At 42.5% G+C, this 18,496-nt stretch overlaps 1 protein-coding gene across 1 annotated transcript in view; it reads left to right on the plus strand.

Moving 5' to 3' along the window:
• APLF (aprataxin and PNKP like factor) overlaps window positions 1–18,496 on the plus strand; it is a 137,128-nt gene that overhangs the window by 103,031 nt on the left and 15,601 nt on the right. The window contains exon 8 of the mRNA XM_072140424.1: window positions 3,967–4,092. Within this exon, the coding sequence (XP_071996525.1) occupies window positions 3,967–4,092 (126 nt within the window). The remainder of the gene's footprint in view (window positions 1–3,966; window positions 4,093–18,496) is intronic.

Here is an 18,496-nt window from a genome sequence, read left to right on the forward strand (position 1 = left end):
ATTTCCACAATACCTTGCCACAAATAAAAAAGTGAATCTTGCCAGGTAGTGGAATGGCTTTCATTGCAGCCAATTGATAAGATTAAGGCAAAAAAAAATATGTTTATATTTTTTAGGCGCCTTCCACACTCGCAATGTGTGCTGCTTGGATCGCACGGCCCGAACGCTGCAAACCAGTCCTAGACTGACATGCTGAGTTCAGTTCTGGTTTGCAGCGTTCGGGCTGTGCAACCCAAGCAGCACGTGTGGAAGCAGCACGTGTGGAAGGCGCCTAAAAAATATAAATATATATTTTTTGCTCATTAATGTGCACTGAAATGTAGATATTTTTATAATTTATTAAGCAAGAAAATAGAAATATTACATGGTCAAGTATTCAGACCATTTGACACCTATTTAACTCACATACTGTCAGTTTCCTTCTGATGCTCCTTGAAATGGTTGTACTCCTTTATTGGAGTCCAGCTGTGTGTAATTAAACTGATTGGACTTGATTAGGAAAGGCACAGATCTGGCCAAGGTTGCAAAAGAATTTCTGTAGCACTCGAGGTTCCTAAAACCTCCATAATCCTAGAAGAGGACCTGTCACCCAAATTTTCGGCACTAGGAGCTGCTTACTAAAGTGCTTGAACAAACACCGCCGTGTTAGAGTGATAGCGTTACCGGAAACCTCCGGTAATGCTATCAAACACTGCGGCGGGGTTCAATGTAATCATCGGCCCACGCGCAAAACGGTCTGCTCTATTCATGAGGGGGCGCTGCCTCTTCCCGGACCGCCCCGCTCGCGGTAGTCAACACCACTAGCCACGCCCCAACCTCATTAATGCGTTGGACAGCTTTGCGAGCTGTCTGACAATTACACTGTACACTGCTTTCTTTGGTAAGCAGCTCCTAGTGCCGAAAATTTGGGTGACAGGTCCTCTTTAAATGGAAGAAGTTTGGGACAAACACAACTCTTCCTCGACCTAGCCGTCCAGACAAACTAAACAATCATGGGAGAAGATACTTGGTGAGAGAGGTAAAGAAGAACCCCAAGGGAACAGAGGGGTCCGTCCGTCTGTAACTAGGGATCATCTATAAGTCGGGTGTCCTTAAGAAGGGGACCGCCTGTATATTGTTCTTGCTATACTGCTGACAGATCTTTGTATTCTTCTGGAATTTTACGTCTTTTGCATTCTTTCCTTAAGGTGATATCAGATAAGTCGGTTCTTGAGAGCGCTTTGCGTTGTGCGGTGTTGATATTTCCGTATTTTTGATGCATTATTCCTACTCTTCTTCCACATACGGTTTTTGAGTCGGGGCTCGAAGCCTTTTTAAGTATGAGCGCGCTTGTCTTCAGGATTTCTTATGGATGTGAATTGTGGAGACGGACTATCAATGCAGAAGAACATACATCATTATCTCCATCTTCAGATTGTCTTCATTATATAATCAGCTCAGTTTCACTTACAATATGTGGCCACACTTATCACGTCCTTGGCTTTTCCACCAAGTATACAGAGTACCGGCAGCCTGTACCTTGTGTGAAAAGCTTTCAGAATCAACTGGAAAGTCTTGTCATCCTTCTTTCTCCCACGTCTGTCTGCGGTCTTTCATGTGACCTTGCGTTGCGCTCTGTCCGTTATTCAACGCTTTCTTTTCGCTTAGTATTCATGCACCTTGCTTACTGATGCGTTCTTTATTGACTGCCTTTTGTTTTCCCATAGTTTAAGGGGCTGTGTTGCCATGGCATAGTCCTGATGTTCTGCTTTTTAATTAAAGCGGTTTTCAGGCGCAATACAAATACAGTAGATGTAAAGGGAATTTATTAACATAACGGAAGGTTACTTGTCCCCGATTCATCACTGCTTCGTTTCTGATGCTGCTTAGGACTTTTTCTCTATATCCCAAGACATAGGAAATTGTCCAAAATGTTTGAGTAGCTGAGCAATCACCATTTTGTCTGGAGACACCAGGAAGCATTGACCTGGTGAGGATCGGAAACTATTTTTATTTGTTTTACTGGCCTCATGACTGAAACTGGTTTGGTCTATTTTTCAAGAGAACCTGTACATTTGCACATACACAGCTAGTGACAGGTTCCTATGGAGCTCTATTAACTGACTGCCCCCCTTCTTTTAGCTAAAAATTGTTGCGCTTAGATCCCCATAAATCGCCTTTTATCTTATATTCCCTCTCATCGGAGGGAGGCGTGTCCTGCTCATCCGGCCCCTCCCTTCTAATCCTCCCCATGCCTCATGCCGCCTTACTGGTCATAGTTCATGTCATGTGACCAAAGTGACATCTTCTCAGGTACTTAAGCCTCTTTATAATAGCAAACTGTACCCCATGCATGTATCTGACCACATGAAGTCACAGCAGCCTCCATGGATTTCTACTCCTCTCCATCCTCCATGGAGGCTGCTGTCATTTCATGTGATCACATACATGGTGTACAGTTTATTATTCTTAAGAGGCTAAAGGACCTGTGGTGATGTCACTCTGGTCACATGTCATGAATGTAACACAAGGCACTGTGAAGATATTTCCCATCTGTACATGAGCTTTATATGTCTGTAGATGAATATTAGCAGCAGGTCTCTAAGTAATAAGAGACAGGGCAGTAATGTGAAGAGACACAGAGCTGTCAGTCGTCAGTCACAATAATGGGACACGGTTTACTGCGAGCCTGAGAGAGAGAAGAGTCACAGATATCAGACATGAGTCACGAAAAGTCATTTGTATATCAGAAAAACTGCTGTAATTATGGTACAGTGCCTCACTGGCAGCTCATTTTAGGTGATATGGGGAGGACTTGTAACCCTTTATCAGCAGGCGTTGTTACTAAACTTTTATTGAAGTCTTGACATCAAAATGCGTTTTGGGGTAAGAATATACTCCTCTTTCCAGTGCATATAAGACTTTCATGGATGCATTCCCATGGTCCACCACCATCGCGCTAGTGCTGTGCTTGTAAACGCAGCGCCTACGCAGCGTGTGACCGCACTCTTAAACCCTTTAATTTTGGTCCCTGTATGCTTTGCAAATCCATTGCCTTGTAAAGTATGGTTACCTGTATGACTGCTAGAGAGCTGAGTGTGCATGTCTACTGAGGTGACAAGGTGTCTGCTTAAGAGGCAAGAGCGGATGTAGAGTGGGATACTTATTGGGCCCTGTGTAAATCCATTAAGTTGTGGCAGCAAATATTCGTAATTGTAGTGTGGGGACTGTCTGGGGATGATTTAGGCTCAATTTGTGTCCTGAGTAAAAGGTGAGTACAAGATTGAGTTGGCTAAATAAATTAACCCCACGTCAAGTGACGAGGCAGCGCATCTCCGTGACAATAAAGGAGAATTTTTAGAAGAATATATGATTTTGGCTGCAGTTTTTACTTAAAGGGATATTCTCATTTTAGCATATAAATGTTATTGTTTGTATATTAAAAAGTTGTGCTATTTTCCATTATTCCATTATAATACCATTATAATTTCTCTATCAATTCCTCACGTTTTTTTAGATCTCTGCTTGCTGTCATTCTTTGTTGTTTATTTCCAGTGGACAGAAATCTGACCATGGTCACACAGGTGCACGGCTCGTTATATCACACAGCTCTGATTACTCTCTATGATACTAATGAGCCGTGCACCTGTGTGACCATGGTCAGATTTCTGTCCACTGGAAGTAAACAATGATGCTTCTATAAAATCACAGCAAGCAGAGATGTAGAGAACCATGAGATTTTTCCAATATATTGTACAAATTCCATACAGGTATATATCTTGGGGTTTGTATGTGATATAGGATACGCCACTATGCGCCTATAAAGTGGCTTATATTTATGTGACTCTGAAGACGCAGTGTTCTTTATTCAGCGGCGGCCGAAGTCTAAATCGGTCTCTGTTTATTCCCTGCTCTGCTAGGACTTGGGACTACGTCATTGCTGCGCTCCTTTCCAATATTTAATGTATATCTTCTTTTCATTTCTAGAAAAAACCCCGTTCACTTCCAAGAATTCAGTCACCCAGGAGACAGCGATTACAATGATGCGGAGAATGGGAGTCAGGATGACAATGATGACAGGCCGGAGTGTCCCTATGGTACAGACTGTTACAGGTACAAACAATACACTGGTGAAGTACGCCATTATATCACGGAAAGACCCCCTTATTACCTGCTCCGCTGTGTTCAGCGAGTGGTGAAAGGCGCCATTGTCCTCGCTGAACACCTTTTGAGGGAACGCACAGGGGAGATAACTAATGATCGCGCATTGTTCTTCGTGTAAATGCCATAATTGTCGTTCTTTTGTCTTGTTTGTTTCGCACACCATTAGGGTAAATATCTGTATTTTCCATTAAAGTGTTGCATTTAACACACGCAGAGACACGTCTCATGGTTATCCGGCCAATTACGACCACACACACTATTTTTGTGAATAGTTTTTCTCCCACGTTAAAAAAAAATAGCTTGTAAACGAGACAACGGGAAGAACCTAATTATAACATCAAGGAACTTCAAAGGGGTTGTCTGACTCCTCTGAAGAGTTCTATAATGCCTGGAAATCGTCAGAAGTATAAAGCGTTGCTCAACTCATCTCTTAGAGGTCCCCCGTTCCAGTGCTGGCACCCGGACAATGGCATTTTTGGTTCCTACTTTACATTTTGCTTTGTTTTTAGGTCACAGCTTCCCTTATCAGTGGCAGACCTGCCTATTTTTTTTTGCATTTTTTTTTTGTTGGGAAGTTTATTTATGTATTTTAACACTTCTGTAAGAGGCGCCATACACATTATTTCATCCTATGTAGTCTGTGTACGCAGTTGGGCAGGTAGAATGGGGTCTAAAAGTTAGTCAGTCTTGTACTTCTAGGTATGTACAGGGGGTCTCCGACTTTAGGACACCCGTCTTAAGGACGAGCCCTAGTTACAGATGGACCTCTCGGCCACTGTGACCTCTGGTGAAGCTCTCTGGATGCATTACTTTAGGTTACATTCACACGGCCACAATGGGGGCTGTCATCTGGTTGCATGATTTCCATGGCTCACATCCCGGCACTGACTGTGTCAGCCACTCTACTGCCTATGGAGGGAGGAGGGGTGACCAGTGCTCACCCCTCTTTCTCCAGCCCTCTGCATGCCTGGGATCCGGTCAGGGCGAGCACACAGCTATGTAGATGAGCCCTCAGTTCAAGGTTAATGACCAGCTGTAAGGCGTCTGTAATGGAGCTTTATTTATAACCCTTGTTCTCATGACACCCAGAACTTTAAACATCCAATTGTCACAGGGACAAAAAAAAAATAGTCTGGAGCTACTAAAGAAAAAATATATATATACAGTTTCGACTTGCATACAAATTCAACATAAGAACAAACCCATAGAACCTGTCGTGTACGTAACTCAGGGACCGGCCGTATAGGTATTTGATGCTGATTGATTTATCTATTGCAGTATTAGACTTTAAAGTCTTACCTTACACCTCTTATTTGTTGGCTTAAACCTGTCATCATGTTTTGACATTTTAACCTAAAGGTATGTACCTAGTAGAGATGAGTGGACCTGGTGATCGCATTTGCCCCTTTCCCACCCCCCTGCCTGTTGCCCTATCAAAGCCATGGCTGGTTTCAAGATTTGTAAGATTGGCTGTTCGACTGTCAAGTCCAGCAATATATCCAGGTCAGGTGGTTGATCCCTAGTCCGCTCATATCTAGTTCCTAATATGTGTTCTCACTCAACATAAACCTGTTTTTCTTAAACTGGACTGGATTATAGTGCGAGGAGGAACATGACCCCATGACTCGTGCGGGGTCTTTGGCGTGGTGTAAGGTTTGTTTTCAAACTTGCTTTTAGACAGCATAGCGCCAGGCACTTTTTTTTTTTAAAACTCTTTTGTATTCTGTGACTGGTCAGCTACAGGAACCCGTCCTAAGGGTCATAAGCCCAAAATGGATGACATTTTCCCTTTAATTTACTGTTAGTCAGAAATATATATCAAAACTCAAGGTACCTCAATGCAGGAAACACCATCTTCTTTCTTGTAACACCACGCTCCTTTTTTTTCATACAACTCAAAAACTGGTAAATTCGCCAGCATTAAGGTACATGTTACTTAATCACTTCCCACGTGTCTACTTTGTTACACCCACAATTGATGACAGCGACTGGTCAGGAAGGGGTGAATACCCGGACATCCTCGCTTGGTACCAGCAGTCTCATACAAGATGCACATAGGACTATTGCTGTTTATTGTAACGTTATCCAGACCTCCAGCGGTGCCGCAGAGCTAACAATTGTCATTAAAGGGATCCTGTCACATTGCCCAGAATAGCAGCAGTATAAACACATGTAGTAAAAATGAACTTGACATCCGGCCTGATACACAGCAAATGAAATGAATGGGAGATAAAGCGTTAAAAATACTGTAATGTTTTTCCATCTAGAAATGTAATGACCCTATCACTAGAATTTCCCATAACATTATGATCTGGGGAGGTAGACGTCCAGGCCCCCTGCGGATCACAAATATGAAGGTGTCTATTCCCTTGTTATTCCTCTGTGTTACAGTTCCCTGCGCAGCGGTGGACTAGAAACCTCGCCGAGCAGGAAAAATCAGCGGAAAAGCATCTCAAATAAGCCGGCACTGCCGGTCCTGTACTCAGTGGGGGTCCTGACAGTTGTACCCCCTCCACAGATCCTAGAAATGTGCCATGGTGCCATCACTTAATACGCTCCTTTGCAATTAATTTTGCAAATAACTATACATTGTATTTGTATATATATATATATATATATATATGAGAAAGGAGAGAATATCCCGTCTTTAGATATTTGCAAACAAAGCTGCTTGTGCCATATGAACTGATGGTGTATTGCTGGGATGTGTCCCTACTTACTGATAACTATCAGGACTCCCACCGTGTAGAGAAGAGCAACGCTGCTTTCCCACAGACAACGAGGATCCCAGGCAGAGGAATAAGTGTGAACAGAAGAGACGCCTTCAATCTTGTGATCAGTGGGGGTCCCCACGGGTGGTCTCCCTAGACCCTGCTCTTAAGGTATGCCCTAGTCATATGCCATTATATTTCTAGATGGGAAAGTAAACTTAATAACACTCCAATTGTATCAGTGGTTTCAAATGTGTCCTTAGCACTGTGGATAAAAGGGAATGGGAAATCGGAGTCCCAATACTTGCACCCGTTCTGTATCTTCATGTGTATGATGCTGTCTTCTTCTTCTGTCTTTCCCATTTTAATATTTATGCAAATGAGCTTCTTGGTGCCGCAGGGGCGGAGCTGGTCAACCGATGCACCTGTTTTCTTCTTGGTTCTCATAGTTTGAGAAGTTGATACATTTCTTTTATAAGGAGATCCCTTTGTCTACTATTACAAGATATCACTATTTAAGGGGAGACTTAAAGGGATGGTTCCGTAAATTACGGGGCCCAGTTCACACCTTCACTAATATCTTCTGTTACTAAAACGATAATATTGTCTAAAAAATATGTCAGTTTCTCCTATTTCTATCATTTTATCAGGTGTATTATACAACCTATTATTCATGTGGTATAGTCACAACTTTATTCATCTGTTCACAACTACACAAACTGACCCGACCCAATTTGTCTGTATATGACCTATTCCCCGGTAATAGTCCTCTCTCTTTCTTCTCCGGAGCGACGCTTCCTTGTTAGTTACCTGTTCTTACAGAAAGGATCCAGTTCCCTCCGTCCTGTTCTCATTATCGCTCCTACATCAGGTTTTTGTGTGAACTCTCTGATAGAAGATCAAAGACGCTTCTGTAATTATATATGGCCTCGGGTTTAGACCTAGCGCTGAGCACATGGACTTTCTCGCTGCCGTGTCTTGAAGAAGAAGAAGATTTGTTGATACAAATTACATTCCTCAAAACGTGAAGCGCAGATTACTATACAACATTCAGGGACAGAAAAGAATTGATTTCCTTTATACTTCTAGTGTTTTTAAATTTACACCCAGCATGGAAAGAAAAAGACTAGCCAGCTGCTCTGCCTATCACATGTTATGAAGCCCAGTGGCTGCCAGTTGTTTGTGATCGAATCTCCGAAATATACTGCAAAATAAATTTCACTGAATCACACTCCTGTTTAAAGGTATAAACCCTCATCCAAACGGATCATTTTTAGTTCAAATAGTTAAAATTTTTGCAAAAAGTAAATAAATTAGAGAAAATGCCATTTTCATTAATCTCTTGATCTGACAAGACAAACTGCAGCTCTAAAAGAACCAACACGCACTCATCACAGAAGCCTATTTAGAGGCGAGGGGGAAGAAGGGAGAGAGAAGAAAAGACACGGCATAGACTATACTGCTGGAGCTAATAGTTACCTATATCTTGAGTGAGTTAGAGAGCAGGAGTTTCCCCCATTTACTCAGAGAAAACTGAGAATTAGAGAATGAGAAGATTCTAAGTACAGGCGGTCCCCTACTTAAGAACACCTGACTTACATACGATCCCTAGTTACAAACGGACCCCTGGATTTTGGTAATTTATTGTACTTTAGTCCTAGGCTACAATAATCAGCTGTAACATTTATCACAGGTGTCTGTAATGAAGCTTTATTGTTAGGCTACATTCACACTACAGTATGGGGGACGTATATACGGCCGACGTATATGCGGCCGATATACGTCCCCCATACACTTCTATGGGTTCACGACCCTGTACGGGAGTGGTACGGTGCAGCAAACGTGCGGCACCGTACCGCTCCGTAGCCCGGGGAAAGATAGGACATGTCCTATCTTTCCCCGTATTACGGCGCCGTGCGCCATTACTTTCTATGGAGAGGGGCGGGGGTGAGCTGCGCTCACCTCCTACTCCTCTCCCCGCGCTGCCGTGTGAATTTAGCCTTAATCCTGGTTCTTATGACAAACCAACATTTTTAAAATCCAATTGTCACAGAGACCAAAATCACTTTGACTGGGGTTACAATAATATACAGTTCCAACTTACATACAGACTCGACTTAAGAACAAACCTACAGAACCTATCTTGTATGTAACCCGGGGACTGCCTGTATTGGAATTAATGAAATGTTGCAGCTACAATCTTTCAAAGAACTCCAAAAAATCTGATGTGCCCCTTACAGGAGGAAGAAAAAATGGAAACCTTTTATTTGCCTTGCTCCAAATCCCAGTTTTGGCGTTATGTTGGTCATCTTTCCCTAGCGCTCCAATCTGAGCCGGGCCTGTTTGACGTAAAACCAATGACTGCTATAACGCTGTAATCAGGAGCCAAAGTAAACTAAGTAATTTGATTTTATTTCCTTACTACATTTGTTATAGGGTATTGCCAACATTTCTGAAAAATCACTTTTAAGGGAAACTGTCAATACATTTTTCACAAATACAGCTAATGACATGTTTGCTTAGAGCCCTATTAAAGGGGTATTCCCACGAAAAAAAAATCAAGATTCTTAAATATACTCAGGATAACAAAAGAACACATTCTGTAATTCACTGTTATTAACGAAAACGCAGCATTTCACAGATATAATGCCAACCTATCTCTATCAGTTCTGGTGTATACAATTTTGGTTGCTCTGGGATATGACCGTATATCTTCTATCTTCTATGGTCGGGCCGGGCAGAGTCTTCTCATGAATAGCTTCTCCTGTCTGCACAATGCAGTGTGATCTTTGCCCCTCCCACTCCAATAAAACTGAGTAAAATTGTAAAGCAAGGGAATTACTTTTTTTTATTGTGTAAACATCACTGGGGGGGGGGGGGGGGCGTTAATATTCAAGAACTTTCTTTCATGCACAAACCACCATTCTTTTAGCTAAAAGTTGTTTACCTCACATCTCTTTAAAATCAAGTTTATTATTTTAACTTCCATAAATCTGTCAGAGGGAGAGTATCTTGCTTGGTGAGTACAGTGGTTCCTTCTCATGCTCCATGCCTCCTTCTTACCATTTAGAACTTCATGTCATGTGACCAGGGTGATGTCACCTGAGGTCCTTTAATCCCAAGGTTTACTACCATTTGCAAAATGCACCCTATGTATCCCATGACATGAATTGACAGCATGCCTCCATGGAATTTTACTCCTCCCCATCCTCCATTGAGGTGGCTGCAAATTTATGTTATCAGATACATACATGGGGTAGGTTTTGCAAATGTTAGTCGCCAAAGGAACTTAGGTGACATCACCCTTGTCACATGACATGAAGTGCTGAATGGTGAGAAGAAGGTTTGGCACATGGGGAGCAGCTGCAAGAGATATGCCCCTTCTGATGCCAGGTAAGATAACAAAGTTGATTTTGTGGGGATGTGAGGAAAACTAAATGCCTCCCTTCTTCTAGCTAAAATGACTTTTCACTTTTGCTATCTTTATTTCTGATACATAGGTTGACAGGTTCCCTTTAAAGGCAGTTGCCCAATGGGAGGGGTTGGAAAGTAGCAGTCCCCCCCCCTTGGGGAACAGCTTCTCCATGTGACCTTTTCAAATATATGAAAACACCCATCACTTGGCTTAGCGACGCCCCCTGCTCCTCTACAGCCAATCCCGAGTGTGGGGAGTTATTCATATATTTGAAAAGGTCACATGTTTCCCAAGGGTGGGGGGGAACTGCTCTTTCCAGCCCCTCCTATTGGGCAACTGCCTAGTCACACAGCAGATGCTAATGAAAGGTACAATATAACATATCTTTTTTCTGTAAAACCAATTTTTAATACAAAAACACTTTGGCAGTGTATGTACTATGCTCTGTGGGGACTGGGGGAGTGCTAAAAATGGGTCTCCAGGTGACAGGTTCCCTTTAAGGATTACATTCATCCTGACAACATTACCTGATGTGTAAAAATTGTAAACTTGTCCTTTATTTACATTTTTTAATTAGTAATTGCGGGGGATTCCTAGAATACATCATTATCTTGTGTAGTTATCTGCATCTGATGCCAGAAATGTGCTTGGAATGAAACATTAGGTTGTAGACATTGTAAAACCTTGTTAACGTCTAATGAGTCGCGGTCTGCAGCACTGCTTGGTTATGTTGACGAGTTCCGATAGTTGACAAGAATATGGGATGTCAACAGGGGATCTTCTGCGCATTCAGCAGGATAAGTTCTATGTGGCCACTTACTGCAAAGCCGCAGGGGGCTCTATCTGGTATTACAGCTGAGCTTGAGAAATAATTGACCGTATGGGGGAAGAGGGGGGGTAAATACTATGCCTTGCCCACCAGTTAAAAGCCTTATTTCCAACAGAATTGTTGGAATTGTGCCTTACAGGCCACTGTGGGACGTGGCAGGATGGGGAAGGTGATGTGATCGTCCCACCCACCATATTTACTATTTACTGGCAAACTGTTGGAGACTAAAACCTTAAAACCTCATCTAGGTTTGAGCTACTCAAACCTATTGAAATCGGTGGAAGGTAACTGTCCCTTTCATATGTCACATGCCATTGGATGTGCAGGCCACACAGAAGGTATATACTAAATATGCCCACAGGCGTGAGATGAAAGAGCATAGACATTGCATGGAGCGGCAGATTTCTCCAAGCAGTGTGAATCAGACCCCACACTCCTGATCCACTGGAGTTCATCAGGTTTTAAGGAAAACTCTGCAATTTAAAGGTAATCCAACATCCATCAGTTTTGACCGTACAAAGCTGCAGACAGTTTGGGGTATTGGCCCTGAAGATCTGTGTAACCTTAGTTTTATGATTAAAGTTAGTAGCAGCAGGACTGTGGCAAGTTAAAAGGGGTGGTACCTTACACAGGATTAGAGAAAACAAGCTGGCTGCTGAAGGTACGATGGCTGAGACCCCCACCGACCACAAGAAAGGGTTATATTTTATCATACAATTCTTAAGTGGTGATGCACAGGATGACTGGCAGGTAATGATGAGCAGACCCAAACTTTAAGTTTGGGTCTGTGGTTTCGGCTGCTCCCACCACCACGACCTAGACAGATTGATGGATTGCCGGACGGGCAGCCAATCCGGCTAATTGACTCCCCTAGTTACAAGCCATAGCTGTGATAGGCCAGCAGTGTCCGCTCTTCTCTATTGATAGATCTAACAAGTTCCCGAAAGATGATGATGGAGCAGTAACAATCACCAGATCTATGGACCAGAACACAGCAAACACAGAAAAATGTCAGCCACAACCAAAAAGGTTCCGATTCCAGAGCAAAACCACTTGTGACTTTAACCAAATAAGATCCGCCCCCATTGCACTTGCAGGTTAATTTGCATATCCATAATATAATAGAGGATTATGCATTAGGAAGTTTGTATTTATGGATTAATACTTCTGCGTGTAATTATAAAGTGTCCCCATTGTTTATCTAAGCTCATAGGACACCGGCCTCAAGAGCCCAAAACCCTTTTGTTAAACCGTTTACGGAAATCTTTTACGTATACAAATACATATTCATTACACTGTAAAGAAAATTGCATTTGAAAAGTTTCAGCACCTGCATAATGAGCGAAACACTTCAAGGTAAAAAAATCATGCAAATAAATCCTCGCTAGAGAACGATTTCACGTCTTTGCCAAAGTCAAAAATTCTTCAATGACGACTGAGTGGATATGGGCGCGGCCCCCTACTGCGACGTTTGTATTTACCACTTATTCACCACTTATGTATGTTAATGCATACAAATGCTCTGGTACATTTTCTACAATGGCGTTTCCCAATCGGGGATCCCAAAAAAGTAGGGTTACCTTCAGCATGCAAGCCCTGCAGTACACGGAAGCCCCTACATCAGTCATAGATTGTGTATGATGTTTCTGACCAGTATTTGACCTGTATTCTACATTTTAATTGCTTTTCCCACTATGCAGGATCTGTTTCTAAGGTCACATTCACATTTAGTTTCTGCCCGTTGTTGGAAGGTTTAGTCAGGGGGATTCCCAACATTACCTTACAACAGAGGGCAGCAGTGTACCTCACTTATACAGGAGGAGGAGAAGTGAACATCGGAAGCAGGTTTGGACTTTCTGATTTCTACACTTTCATTATTGGAGGCACGTTCAGTAGAGGCCAGGGATGGATGCCATTATATATCGTCCTGTGTTTTCTGCTGGATGTGACGTACACTGAGAAGTCTGCAAGTAAATGTCTAGAGATACATTCAGCGTGAACGCTGGGGGCTTTTTTGGTCATACATATTGGAGGTGTGAGCACAGTATAATTTTCATTGGTGTCCGAGCTGGTGGATGGAGACTAGCTGCTATGATGTCTCCTATATATTTACACAAAATAATAAACAGGATACAAATCCCACTCTGTCAGGATTCAGAGGATATTGTATAGAAAAGTGAATGCGGCTCCTGTTTAGCCTTTAATTGTGTTGTATTTCTCCTCTTTTTGTCTGACTATTCCCCCCCCCCAAAAAAAAAAATCCCTCTAAAATACATCATGCTCTACCACTTTGTGCAAAAGAAGAAAATTCACACTTGCTGGATTTTTAGTTGCATCTTTCACTATTGCGTACAATTTCACATGTGATTTGGCTGTTATACTGCAAAATCACAGTTGCCAATTAGTCCTAGTCTTAAAGGAAACCGGTCACCAACTACTAACCCCCTCAGGTAGGGTATGAGATGTTCTCTCTAGATTTCCCTCTTTTATATGAAATCTCACTGGTTTAGCTATATAAAATCTCTTCCAAATTCATGCGGAAATGAGCAGAGAAGAGTCATATTTTACCTCAGATAAGTCAAATTTAGAGGATGTAGTGGCCCAAATTTATTATTAGTGAGGCAAACCGCACTACTAATGTGCAAGCAAATATCCGGGAAACGCACGTTGGGGAATGTGCAACAGTCTCTTATTGATTTGTTATTTATCTGTGTTAAATGAGTAGTTGTACCATCTGCCACATGTGCATTTACCTGATATTTTGTATTTTGGAATCCTGTTGTGTTTTTTTCATTGTTCTAATGACAATTGACTGAAAAAAGTTTTTTTTAGTATACAGATTTAATAAAAGTGGTTTTATGCAATCAGTATATACAGCATATGACTCCATTGACTTTGTACGTGTTGTAATGCGCAGAGTGCGCCGGATTATTGAAGATCGGAGCACATGCCGACAGCACTTAAACGGAATCCATCATAATGGCTTCTGGTGCACTCAGTTTGATGGGCGTACACCACGTTTTTTTGGTCGGATTCGGACATAAATTTGGCACCTGGTGCAGATTTCCAGAAACGCCCTTTTAGGTGCGAACTTATATATTGCAGCCGCGATACAAAACTGGCGCAAACACCTCATAAATACATGTGCAAGCAGTTTGCACGTGTATTTCTGGTTAGAATGCCCCAGAAAACAGGTGCAGCCAGTTTGATAAATCTTGGCTTATGTTTCATACTCTACCTGAAGGGGCTGGCAGCTTAATGGGGTACAATCTGGTGACCGCTTCCCTTTAAAGGGACATTTCCATGGTAGACTGTTATCCTTTCTTGGGAGTAATGGTGCCCCCTTTTTCTAGGCAACCCCAGATTAGTAAATGGAGCAGTGATCACAGGGCGTGCTGTACCATCTATAGAACGTAAAGTACTGACCACCGTGTATAGTTTACCTCTGTTTTGTCATGCACATGTTACATGGCCAGAGCAGACTCCCATAAAAGTTAGAAAATAGACTAACAACTCAGGACTATAGTTAGAGTTATAGGGCATCTACCACCAGGATGAAGGACTGTATGCAGATGAGCCTGAGGGGCTTCAGACTCCATAGGTGTTAATGGAGCATGGAGCCCCTTAGGCTCATTTGCATACAGTCCTTTAAAGGAATGTTTGATAAATATGAAATGCACAACTTAGGGCAGTGGTGGCGAACCTATGGCACTGGTGCCAGAGGCGGCACTCGGAGCCCTGTCTGTGGGCACCCAGGCCATCACCCCAGCATAAAGTTCACTAGACAGGACACAAAGGGGCAAATTTACTTACCCGGCCCATTCGCGATCCAGCGGCGCGTTCTCTGCTCTGGATTCGGGTCCGGCCGGGATTCATGAAGGCAGTTCCTCCGCCGTCCACCAGGTGGCGCTGCTGCGCTGAAAATCATCTCCACGCGCCGGAATGCACCACCTCGGACCAGGTGAAGGTAAGCGGTCACCAAGCGACACTTTTTCGGGTTTTAAATGCGGCGGTTTTTCCGAATACGTTGGGTTTTCGTTCGGCCACGCCCCCCGATTTCCGTCGCGCGCATGCCGGCGCCGATGCGCCACAATCCGATCGCGTGCGACACAATCCCGGGGCAATTCAGGTACAATCGGCGCAAATCGGAAATATTCGGGTAACACGTCGGGAAAACGCGATTCGGGCCCTTAGTAAATGACCCCCAAAGACTCTTCCTACAGAATCTTCCTACAATGATAGGGGAATTTGCCCTCCTCCTTTCAATTGCGTTGGTGTCTTTAGGAGGCTGAACGACTAAAAGTTGTCAAAGAACAAGGAGAAATAAATTACTGCTGAAATTGCTGTGCTGGCACTTTGCAATAAATAAGTGGCTTTTGGTTGAAGTTTGGGCACTGAGGCTCTAAAAGGTTCGCCATCACTGACTTAGGGGATACATCCCCTTTACCCAGCTGATGAATTGTACAGATAATAAGCTACGGGCTGTAGTAATAAATCTGTCCTCAGAGAAGTAAGTGATGTAAGACACACATGTAAAAAATAAAGTGAAAACTTTGCAAAGTGTTATGTAATCTTACAAACGGAAGATAACCGTGACATTGTGGACAATAAGTCTCAGCCCTGGCAGCACATCAGACCCTTCTAGACATCGGTCCACATCTTAAGCGCAGATGTGATGCTGGAATCTGGTGGAGCCGCACAGCGCCCTGTGCTGCTAATGAAGTTATCATCATGAAATATATAGTGAGAGACTCCCACAGCTGGATCATTTGGGAACTCTTCTCATATAAATCTGCAGTAATATCTGCTTTCTGCATGTAGAAATATTTACAATTGGTCTGTAATTTTTTTTTCCTATTTTAAGGGAGTTTCAAGGAAATATGCAAATAAATTTTCCAGGATGCGACAAGGAAATAGAAAAGATAGCAGATACTTTTTGCTACCTTGAAAGGAAGCCCCCTTAACATCAAATATAAATCTATAACTAGATAAACGCACAGCGCAGAGTAAAAAACACTAGGACATAAGAGCTAGTTGGCAACCTAAATATATAATGGTGAGAAGACTCGGCGTGACCTGGTATCCGAGGCCGTGGAGGACCTGATAGGGTAATAGGCTTATACAAAATTTGAAACTCCTAGATTATTCGAGATGCGCCACGCTGCTCAGTTTATGAAGAGATTTAATTCATATTTATATAATACAGTGGACAGATGACACGTTTCGGACGCAAACTGCCTCTTCATCAGGTCCAAAACATTATAGAAACACCTGTGTCCATTGGCTTCAGGTCGGTTGATTAGAGTTTATGCCAGTCGTTACAGTATAAAAAAAAAAGGATAGGATAGGATTGCAGTGTGAATTTTGTTTATGCCTTTAACATCCAGCACATCTTTTAAAAAGCCTAATGATACGAATCAGTTGGGAATCTGTTCCTCCTGGAATAGATATATACTGGTTTGGCATCATGTCATTAGGCTTCTTGAAGGTCATGTTTGATGTAGTGATCTCATCCTGGAAAAGGTATTTGCATGCAGAATCCCCTAGTGGAGCATCAATGGCTATAAATCTCCACACACCTGCAAGGCAGCCTTAAGTGGCAAAGTCTCCATAAGGAGAGCTCTTTCTTCCTGACCCTAAAACATTTTCAAGAAAGCCTACGAAAGACTTTCTGGGGTAGGGGTGACAAATAAAAATAAGTCTTTCAGCTGATCTCTAGTCACTGATTGGTCGGTTACAAGTGCCAGGGGTCATAGGTTGTCCGAGAAAGTGAAATTTCTGTTTTCTGAGAATTGAAGGCACTTCTAAATCTCCCTTAAAATCCCTCCTACAAGAAATGAAAGGAACTCTTTCTGTAAATCACTCAAGAACAAACTATTCAATTTATAATCTGTAACGATATCATTGGGAATATAAGTTTTCTGATTTTTTTGAGAACAAAATTATCAATAACTGATTTAATGAGCCATTCGCAGTTTCACCGTAAAGAATAGTCTAAGACGGGGCTGAATTCTAAACTAACCCCATTATAAAAGTAACATTTTAAATCAAACGTTGATCCATGACAACTGGTGATGGGACGCTGCATATGTACTGTATGTCCTACACATGACCAGTAGTGTAGATTTGTACCGTGTTAGCCATGGAAGTATCACCTGATTTTTTTCACTCTTCTTCTACACATGACCAGTAAGCTCTTGGCATGCTCACAATGAGACCGTGGATGGTGTCCAAGGGGGTCTCCCCCCACACCTGGATTCGTATATCTATGAACTCTTTGACTCAGATATCTGGGAAATAATTTAATGGGCAATTAATGGCCTTGCCACCTTAGTAGAGGAACTGCCTACATACTTCACCCTGTGAGGATGGACAATATCCTGTACCAAGAGGAACCATTAGCCACTCCAGCGTAGGTTCTGCAAGTGGTTCTGGAAATCTCTTCCTTTCAGCAGTAAAGGTCCATATGTCTATACAGGCAGTCCCCGGGTTACGTACAAGATAGGTTCTGTAGGTTTGTTCTTAAGTTGAATTTGTATGCAAGTCGGAACTGTATATTTTATCATTGTAATCCCAGCCAGAACTTTTTTGGTCTCTGTGACAATTGGATTTTAAAAATGTTGGGTTGTCATCAGAACCAGGATTAACAATAAAGCTTCATTACAGACGCCTGTGATAACTGTTACAGCTGTTTATTGTAGTCCAAGGCTAAAGTACAAGAAATTACCAACATCCAGAGGTCCGTTTGTAACTAGGGGACCGCCTGTAATAGGCCACATTTATCAAAACTAATGCAGTCGCTAAAGACAAGGCTTTCTATTTTATCATTTGTGGAATATGCAAACCTGGGCTTTATACAAAAGGTCTGGTCTACATGGGGTCTGTTTTTGATAAATTAGGATTGTTTGTCCTGTTCTTTCTTACAACATATGGCAGATACTGGTCGTGCTGCGGGGTTGATGCACTTATGCGGTTCTGTCTAACCTTCGGAATGTGTCCTTGTAATTGTTCCAAGACTGTTATTGGGAGACACATCAAACTTTTTGGGAACGATACCCCTTATTTACTCTACTACAATATCACAACAACCAACGTGATTCAGTAACCTATATTTTAAGTTTCCATGTAAGCTTGTTAAAATACACCCCCCTTCCCCTTCCTACTGTACATATCCTTCTGCTGTTTGCAGTTTTGCCATCCATCTGCTTTGGCAGAGACTTATGGCTAGACCTGAAATGACCACTCATTATGGGATTTGAGGGCCTGCTTCTATTTCTGGTTTCCTGGCACCATACTACAAGCTCTAATGTCATCCAGCTCTGAAACACCCTCAAAGTGACCGCTGACCCTCGATGGTAATCACTAGGGGAAGTTTGGACTTTAAGGGTTCTGCCAGAA

This window comes from Engystomops pustulosus, chromosome 3 (genome assembly GCF_040894005.1).
Source record: "Engystomops pustulosus chromosome 3, aEngPut4.maternal, whole genome shotgun sequence".
Taxonomy (NCBI): Eukaryota; Metazoa; Chordata; class Amphibia; order Anura; family Leptodactylidae; genus Engystomops; species Engystomops pustulosus.